Genomic DNA, 10,275 nt, shown 5'->3' with positions numbered 1-10,275 from the left:
TACCTTAGTTCTTCGATCTTCGGTTAGACCAAATTAAGGTGTTACACATTGTATTCTCATTTATTTACTTTGGGCTATGAATTGAGCTAAACTGAAAAGTACAAATTTGATTAATCTATTTGAAAGTAAATCTTTCATTGAATATATTTGATTTGACATAAAACATTTTATATCTGAATGGATGATTTTCAGGTTATATTGATAAGGAAATGAGTTTGAAATATGTTAGTTTCATTTTTTTTTCATATATTTCTATATGATATTTTCTAAATTGTGGTTATATGAATTATTTTATACTATTGATATACTTTACTATAAGTTACTGAAAATGCCTCATTATGTATATAATTAGCGTGTGATAATTTCACGCGTAGGTAAAGGACATTTGTTGGAGTAAGGAGACTTTTTGACATGTATCTATCAAGGACTACATCTCAAATATCAGTAATGACGTCCTTCCGATATGTTTTACTTGTCTAGTTGACATGTACATATGTGTTAATGGTATTTTGGTATAAACTATGTTCAAACAGGTTTATAATAGCTTATGCTAGTTATAATTTTAAACCGCTAAGTTTTCTACTTGATAATGTACATCTAAATATCGAAATTTTAAAATGTTATTTATATGATTATATTTTATTATGGTTTAATGTTTCAGAAATGAAAGGTGTTAAAAAAATAATTTTTTTACTGATTTTTTATTAAGAAAGTTTTACAAATTTCATTTAACAACTCTGACTTGTATTTAGTGACCGTAATTTGTATTTGATGACAGATGCATGAAGGAATGTTATAAAAACAACCGATAAAATCATCAGAGGCTCCTCCGCCTCAGCTGGTCTTTCGATTTTGTTCCTACTTATTTGCTTAGTGTACTCCATAATTTTGTTCCTACTTATTTGATTAGTGTACTCCATAGCGACGTTTAAGGCCTCCATGACCGTTTAAGTATTCTCTTGATGTAATGGCTTATGCCTCCTCTCACATTCCCCCCCGGGGGGGGGGGGAACAACCACAAATTCAGGTGCATTAAATGCACATTTTAAATTTGCATAATAGCAAATTTATTAAACAGTCCTATTACAGTGTTGAGATGTAATATACACAACCGCATAAATGGACTTGCGAACTGCGATAGAAGTCTAGAAGTACACGTAGTTGTTCCTCATTTTTATTTTTTATTTTTTGGTACACAGATCAGTACAAAAGAACATGAAAGTAACTTCTAGTAAAGTCTCCCCTACAAGCATCTGCTTGTAATAAAGATCAGATATTGTGTTGGATCTTCCATATCTATACCCTGAGTCATGTTTGTCATGTGCTATGCACATTGATTCCCTTCTCGATAATCACAATGAATTTCCTCGATCCATCTTCCACGGATTAAGGCCTGAAAATCACCCACCAAAGTACTCATGGGTGATCCAAATCCATCTGATGTTCTTTATTTATTTTGATCCGTCTGATGTTCTAAGGTGGACAAATAATATATTATTGTAGCCCCTGGAAATCCTGATCTTGTCATCATTATATCTGCAAATGAACATTTAGTAATTGTAATTCATTAAACTTGCAAGTGTCCAACCAAATAGAAGATGTTAGTTGAGGCATATTACAAGAGCTCCATATTGATCTTGGTCTCCATCTCCAAAGGGTACCCGAAAGGACCACCAATCAGGGCTGCATCGTCCATGGTAACATCATATGTCTTTGTGCCTGATTTGCTGCATCAAACAATTTTGGACTGTCCTTAAAGTGTCATATTACCGTATCAATGTTCCAGCATGTGTCAGACACGAATATCATATGTGAATGTTTCAAGCAAAAATGAAAGATCAGAGAAACAAAGTTTTGTTTCGATGAAGGGGGGAACTAAGGAATTTATAGCTACTTTATGTGTTATGTTATGAGTTCAAATCTAAGGCCACTTTGGGAGATCTGTGAGTACCTTTGATGATAATTTTTGTTTGTCTCATAACATGACCTAGTGAACTGGACCGGGTTGTGGCATAAAATTTTGGCAATTAGCATGGCGTCAAAATATATTCATAACCTAGCAACAGTTAGATGGGGCCATCTATGTCCTGGGAAACATCTGTCTTCATCATTTATCTTTGGCTAAACTAGTGAAGTTTAATGAAGTGCAATTGAGATGAATTTTCTAGTTTAACTTTGTTGTACATGATTTGGGAATGTGAGGATTGTTGGTGGTTCACATAAATGTGCCAAAAGCCACTGAAGAGAATGTCAATTTCCGTAGATTGTCTATCTTTTATCATAGAAAAACAACATATATAGAGAGAATGTATGATGTATCATGGGTCCTGCCATAATCAATGCCCTACTAGGAGGGGCCAGAGGTAGAGTGGCGAGTAGTTAGGCTAAGGAGCTGCGGTTGACCCGGTGTTACCAGCCATGAAAAGGCTCAATCTTGGGGAGTTGTTGAAGTATAGGGAAGTGATTGGAGCTTCACATCCTGGTGATCTCCTTGTGATTTGGAGGGTCTGGTCATGGGAGTTTGCAGCTCGGGTGAGCCTTCTTTGGGTGAGGTGATCCTTATTTGTGGCATAGCCTTTCAAGTGACTCGCAATGCCTTTTTCTAAGTATGTTGGTTTCGTTTAGGCAAAGTGCATTTGTTGAGGCATAACAAATTTCTACCCTTCCAACTTCGGATAAAAGAAAAAGAAATTTTATCCTTTCAATACTAAAGCAAAGCGAGAGACTTACACAAAATTGCCAATCATGGAGAAACTGATCCCAGGTAAGTTGTTTACTAGAAACTTCATTTGTCCATTCTTGACAATCTTAAGCAGTTGGAATAACAGCAAGGAACTGATTACTATAATGAGAAAATTCCAGAAAAGAGAGAACTACCAGCAACAATGGTTTCATTGCAAAGGCAAAGTTACAATAACATTTATATGTCACTTACTTGACTGCCCATAAGACCATTGCCGGCATTTTCTAGCCAACTATCTGTTTCTACCTGCAACAAGATAGTCAGGGCAAAGGTGAGCAAAGCCAGAACTAAGAAACAATTATCCAAATAAAGAATATGACTACCATTATTTGATTTTAGAAGAATGAGGCACGTTCTGGTAAGCATGAGCATATGGAAAAAGGGAAAGAAAAGAACACTACTCATTACGAGCTTAGATGCCCTAGGCATTATAAATGCACCTGTGAGCTCCATATCATCTGCCATTCGCCCTCTAAGAGGACTGGTTCATCTTTAGCCACACTCTTTCTTAAGGAGAGAAACTCATCAATAGCCTGAAAAGGTTGTGGAATGCAAAGATTAGCACTGGGAGGCTATCCCAGATACACTATAGCATGTGCTTTTTCCAATATTGTTGGCAAATCATAAAATTGTTATTTTACTTCTGTAACTACCGTTCCTGTGGAAATAGCTGCTAGCAATGTTTGCCTAGGATCAGTCTTCTTTTGAAGCACAAATGTAGTTGTTGTAGTTGGAGAAGAAAAGGAAGATCGAGGAATTGAGCAGGATTCGAATGAGCAGGAATTGGGAATGGAGGAGGAACGAGGGTTAGGGATTCTGGGAAGTAATTGGGGAATTGAATTGAAAGAGAGAATTGAAGCACGAGGAGAAAAAGAATTAAAATTAAGCAGGCTGAAGTTAGCCAGGACAAAGAGGATAAGCCCAACCGGGATGGCCCAGTACCTGTGATAACCAAAGAATCAGTTTGTTAGGCAGTCTGTTAGTAAAGAAGAATGCCAGTGGCATTTGTTAGATTCTATGTACCAGCCTGTATTAAAATAAAACTGCTGTGTAAACAATATTTTCCCTTATGAAATGAATGATGAACTTTTCTCTTCTCTGAATTCTCTCCTATTCTACTCTCTTTTCTCGAATATTTCTCTACTTTTCTTCAATCCATAACAGTAGTTCCCTGCACTACAGAGACATTGTTGGACTTCCTTCCCAAATACTTTTATTCATAACACACATAAAAATAGAACATGCGAACGTAAATAAATGTTTTCACCTTATTTCCTCTTGAGATGCGGAGATTTCCAGAATGAGACAAATACGTAGTGTCCAACCAGCCCTTAGCTTCATCTCCAAGAAGTCTAAATGGGACTGGATATGGTACCTTAAATGGTAAAAATTTAAAAGAAAAGGCTGCTCTGTCGAACCGAAAGAGGATTCGTTTTCCATCTTTGATTGATACTGCTGCCTGTAAAAGGGGGGAAATGATAAGTTAGACATGGAGAAAAGTTTAGCCTTGCACAAATGAGCAAACTTGATGTCTATAACATTGCACCTAGAATAGTAGTGTGTCGGATACAGATATGGATCTGACATGAATAAACTCATTTTTTTCTAATTAAATACACTTGGTTACAGATAAAGCATCTAGGTTATGATGCACTGAACCCTATTTAAGTGAGAATACTAATGGCATACTCCTTATTCAAGGATGCTATATTAGCGAGAATATTGCTATTTCAATTAAAACAAATATTGACGAGACGACTTGTTTTCTTAAGAAATACATCTAAATCATTTGCACTTGACAAAAGTTAGTTTAATGAGAGAATTTTCATTAAGCATGAAATGACTAGACATAATAGATAATAGAGTGTAGGCAAGTTCACAACCTAAGCAAGCCAGGGCACTATCGGCTACTAGTGTTCGTTTCTCATGACAGTTTGTCCGCGCAAGAATAATTCACAAGAATGAGCTACTTTGATCACCAAAGATGATGAAACCATACCTCTACTTTGAGTTCACCTATCCAATCAGAAAACTTTACGATGTTGGAAACTCGTGGATCATTTGTCCGAAGATAAACCTCTTGAAATACGCTAAAAAGGTCAACCCCAACAAATGTTCTCTACAGCCAATAAAAAGCGTATCATTGGAAAGAGAAGATGAAATACCAATGGAAGATGGACTAACCTAATAACCATTACAGTATCCTCAAATACGGAACATCGATTACCTTGAAGTAATTGTTTGAAGCTTCATTTTTCAAGGTTATTTTTGCCTTGGGAAGAATAAAAGAAAGCTAACTTCATTAATATAAAACAAAAAGAAACTTATTTTTCAAGCCTTTTCACACTAAATAATTTTTTAGTTTTACAAGGATTCTAACTTCATTAATATAAAACAAAAAGAAACTTATTTGTAAACATATATAGACAGAGTATGCTTCTATGTCTTCGCCGACGAGTCTGTTAAAGTGGTATAAAGTTATTGGTTGAATGCGTAATATTAAGTGAATAAACTATAGGTTGGATAGTTAGTTTGGAGAGTCCACTAATCAATGAAGTGAGGACTAATTACCTGAAATGGGGATGTTGTGCCAGGTCTAGTCGTAAACATCAACTGCCACCGGACTTCAATCAGGTCATAGCTTGTCTACAGGCAATTAAGTATTCAGAATCACACGATGATATTACCATTTTTTAGTACTAAAACTATAAAAACCAAAACCTTGTGCTAACAGATAATAAATTAACAAGCGTCCAATTCAATTCCCACTTAAAAACCCAAACCTTTTTTGTTATTTCAATTTAAAATTTATTCAGCCCAACTCAAATTCCTTAGCTACTGATTACAAGATTGGAGAAGAAGAAGAAGTTAAAGAAAACTAACGGGATCTCTGACCCCGTCTTGGCCTTCCAGAACTTGGACAGCTTGCTCCACTTCCTTTGAAGATGGAAAACAAAGTCACACTCGTAAAATTGGAACTAATGCAGAGATTAAAAAAGCGAATTGGCTTTTTTACAATGAGTTGGCGAGGAGAAGCTGTTCTGCCTCGGCCTTGGATCCCAATGAGTGCGTTGATAAGCTGCTCTTCCTGCTCGGTAAAGGAAGCTTGTTGCTCATTCACCAGAGAACAGCGACAGATTCGAAGAGTCTTATGGATAGGACTTGCGAAAGGCTTGAAGTTGAAGTTCAAAGCAAGGGTTGTCGGCCATGCGTTCAGATTTTTTATTGCATTTGCACCCACTGTCAGCAGAGCCATTTGTTTCTGAAACTCCCTGATGACTCAGCTCTGAGCAGTGAGCAGTGAGCAGTGAGCAGTGAGCAGTGAGCAGTGAGCAGTGAGCAGTGAGTTACGTTTTGAGATGTTGAGGTTTATCTTATGATTTATCCATCAACACCGGTTTTCAAGCTTATATGACATTTGACTTATCCATAACTTGCCGCGTGGAATTGAGATATCATTTCTCTACACAACATTACTATATTTTCAATTATGATATTTATTGTTTGAGTAAACTACATCAATGTTGACTTTCGTTTGAGTTTCTAAACTTTTACTCAATGAATTAAAAAATATATAATATTTGATTACTTTCGTTTTGATTAAGATGTGGTAACAAAAGACTAACGGTTATTAAACTTTTAACAGTTTACTGACGTGGCATGATAAATATATAAAATTAAAATTACATTATTTCCATTAGATAATACATGGATTAATTCTGAATGATTGGCACACAAAGTAGCACTGAGATTCGTTTAGTTTGATTTGACTTGAGATCTTGATAATTCGATATAAATCATGAATACTATAAAATCATCATTTTACCCTTGTTGGATTAATTTACTAAGAATTATTCATGTATCAAAATGTTTAAAATGTCCCTAATGGCTTGAGTAAGAGAATCACTCCTGTTAGATCTAAATCTTAAATAATTCTTATGTAAAGGTTCCTAAATACCTTCTCGACACACTAAATCCTAAATGGTGTTGAAGCATCAATTTTTAAATGCTTGATTATATATATTAGTAATTGAACTCTTTTAATAGGGATCTCGTTTCTGAAATTCGATCAATTTACAGAAGTTTCATGTTTTCCCTTCCTGATAACTACCAAGTGTCTCTGAAAAGTAATTGAATCATTTAGTGTGTTCCTTGTGTGCTATATAAATATTTTAAATACCTATTTGAATTATCATGTGCACATGTCTAATTTATTTGTTCTAAAAAATAAATGTTTATCTAATTTGACTTATGAATGTTTTATCTGAATGAAATCTTGATTCTTGATTTCTATTTAAAAACTATGTTCCTTGATACATGTTCTTTGGTTATCGGTTTTATTGAATAATAAATATGTTTGATTTATGTTTTCATGTTTCTACAAGTACTATCTAAAATTGTTTTATTGGGGATACACTTTAGGATTATTATTGAGTTTTGTAAGTTCAACTCTGATCAAGTTGGTAATTCAATATAAACCTAAAGTGACCTTTGGGTAGGCTCTTATGCCCCAAGGTACTCCCTTAGATTGACTCCTATACCCAATGAGTATATGGTAAGTCTTTATGGATGTAGTTCTAGGGGACTACATTTCCATATACAGGTAGATGGTAGTTATGTGATTTAAATAAACACCACTATCACTTTTATGATATTTTATTGGCTCAAAATTTATGACATTATTGTTTATTGTTTAATCTGATTTATATTGGGCTATTATATGGGATCTATTATATAGTCTATGCAGGTTCAGCTCCAATCAAGCTAGTAATTCCTTATGGACCTGAGGTATCTCCTCAAGTTGGCACCTATGGTGTTCGGATGGAAGGTATTATTGTGATTTTAAAATATGTTTTCCTAAAATAAACTACTATTGGTTTTTAAACTATACGTACACTTGTTTTTGGTTTTGTTGGAACACACTAGACACCCTAATTCAATCTCCTAAATGTATATCTTCGAATGTTTCTTGTAACACCCAAATTTTGGGCTAGTAGTTTTGGCTTAATCTGAGAGGTATATGAACCTCATGGAGTTCGTAATTAAAGTTGTTGTGTCAAGTTTAGGCTTAATTGGGTTGGATTTGAGTCCAAGAAGTTATAAAAAGAGGTTTTTTACTTATAAGACAAAACACGAATGACCAAAAATGCAATTAGACCCTTGTTGATGAAAAAGTTGATTTTCTTGGGATTTCTAGATGTGGGGAAGCTTTGAAAAGCTAGTGACTTTTATCATTGTATTCTCTCTTAATTCATTTTTTCTTCTTATTTATTTCTTCATATTTTCTTCTCCACTCTTCCTCCCAAGTGTCATAGCTCCAAAGTAAGATATTTAAGCATCTTGCATGGTCCCTTTAGGCTTAAAATTCACCCTTAAGCTTTTCAGCAACTTTGTAGGCGATTCAACAACTTATTTTAATGTTTTGGGCTAGAAGGAGTGGGTGGTAAGCATCCTAGGTCAAATGAGAAGGTGAGAGTAAGTATGGTTGAATAAAGTAGTTTAAATTCGGATTCCCTAGCTAAGGTAGTGTATTTCTAATCCTTTTTACGTGTTGTGAATTTCCTAAATGTAATGCCTTGTTGGGGATCTGGGTATTTGAGTATATTTGGGAGTTTTTATTTATTCATGCCCTATATGATGTTATTGTTGTAAATATCATGTTTTTATGGTGTTAGATGACCCTATAAGACTTTGTTAAGCATTATTTATTGATTTAGGACCAAACTAGCGTGTTTGGGAGGGTTTTTGGGTGATTATCGAGTCTTATTTAGGGTTTTATGGGTTATAGTATCGATATTGTTCTTGGAGTAATGATACTCGTATCAATATTATTCATGGAGTCTCGATAATCGTATTAATACCTATATCAATACTACTATAGTACATATACTACATAGTAGAGTATTAATACTATTCAATACCAAAAGATTCAAAACATCACTCGTTGCATCTGAATGGTTATAAATTGTTGTGAAATGTACAACTAAGCTTATAAAAAGGTTCTAAATTATAAATTGAACCAAATGCCCCCTAAGTGGCATAAATTACCAAAATACCCTTAGTGAGTAAAGAACCTTGAAAGTACCCTTAAAGGAGTATGTATCGAATATTCGCGAACAACAAACCGTTGTCAAGGATATGCTTGCAATCTAGGTGGTGTAGGATATGAATAATGTGATAGATAAATTGTGCACCATACAAAATTACTAAATTGCCCTTATGGGCCTAAGTGAATAAGTTAACCTATACTAGTAAGAGTTTAAATTGCACATTCGTTAAATAATTACATGAGATGTTTAGATCTATAATTAATGCTTGTTCATGAAGCCTCATTAACAATATCATAAATGACTAAAATTAGGATTCTATTGGGGAGTATTTGATAATGTTTAGAGGTTATCGATACCAAAGGGTAAGGTATCGATATCATCATTGAGTTATAATTCTAGTAGCCAGATTTGGTACCAATACCAAGGGTGGGTACTGATACTCAAAGGTTTCGATCGATATTAAAGGGCCTAGTATCGATTCTATTGGACTGAAATATATTAAAAGCCTCGTTTTAGTTTAAGAACTTAAGAAGGGGTGTAGGATTGCCAAAACCTCTCAATAAATCTTACAAGTGGAAACATTGAATAAATTTTGTAATAATCATAAGAACATTATAATGTAAGATTCCAAAAGATTTGTGCATTTGTTTGTCGCTCATAAAACGATGAGGACACTCAAGTTACTTGTGTGTGTGAGTGAGTGACGATCGTCTAATTGTTTGAGAAATATTCGAATATATCCAAATTAGTGTGAAGGCACTTTAAACGCTAGTTGGATGTTGTACTGATGCTATGTGACCCAGACACATTTTGATTACTCTAGAGGAATAGACTAACCTGGCAAGGTGCTGACACTATGTGACTTGGACCTAGCCTAAGATGATTGTGAGATATTGATGCTATGTGACCTAGACCTCGCGTATGGTACTTGTGAGATATTGATTCTTTGGGACCCAGATCTTACCCAAGGTACTTCTAGTAAGCACATAGTGATGTGAATTTCATGGTGCTATATAACCCCGAACTACAACATGATGCTTATTTATTGTTATGTGATTATACCTAGAATCTATGTTATATCGGGTATTATCATTGTGTTTACATGATGATGCATTTTAGTATGTTAATTAGGTTAGAGACCTGGTATACATTTACTAATAACGAAGTTGTAACACCCCGATTTCTTAGTTAGTAGTTTTGAGTTAACCCGAGAGTATCATAGGTAAACCCATTAACCTTGTATTTGAGGCTTGGTTCATTAGAGCTTTGGGTTGGCCTTAGTGGGCCTATTTCAATGATGGTAAGGGTTTTTTTTAAAAGGTGACTAAATTTTGAAGGACCAAAAGGTGGATTTCACCATTTTTAAATTGAAAGGGTGAAATCCCATTAATGGCAATGAGGTCACGTTGGAAAACTCTCTTTTTCCTCCCACTTCTTTGTCATCTTCTTCCTACAAACTCTCTTTCTCCTTGGTATTGTAAG

General features: G+C 34.8%; 1 protein-coding gene across 1 annotated transcript; it reads right to left on the bottom strand.

Moving 5' to 3' along the window:
- Nucleotides 1-1,262: 1,262 nt before the first annotated feature.
- On the bottom strand, nt 1,263-5,354 carry LOC120135510 (probable plastid-lipid-associated protein 12, chloroplastic). Its single transcript, XM_039151789.1, has 9 exons — nt 5,315-5,354; nt 4,743-4,862; nt 4,010-4,202; nt 3,385-3,467; nt 3,184-3,276; nt 2,936-2,989; nt 2,731-2,807; nt 1,620-1,727; nt 1,263-1,536 (listed from the first exon to the last, which is right to left on the bottom strand). The coding sequence occupies exons 1-9, from the start codon at nt 5,351-5,353 to the stop codon at nt 1,452-1,454; spliced, it is 852 nt and encodes a 283-aa protein (XP_039007720.1). The 5' UTR covers nt 5,354; the 3' UTR covers nt 1,263-1,451.
- Between the last annotated feature and the right edge of the window lie 4,921 nt (nt 5,355-10,275).

Source organism: Hibiscus syriacus, unplaced genomic scaffold (assembly GCF_006381635.1).
Source record: "Hibiscus syriacus cultivar Baekdansim isolate YM2019G1 unplaced genomic scaffold, ASM638163v2 tig00110610_pilon, whole genome shotgun sequence".
NCBI classification, from domain to species: domain Eukaryota; kingdom Viridiplantae; phylum Streptophyta; class Magnoliopsida; order Malvales; family Malvaceae; genus Hibiscus; species Hibiscus syriacus.
The sequence above is the reverse complement of the archived record's forward strand: the minus strand, read 5'-3'. Positions and strand labels throughout refer to the sequence as shown.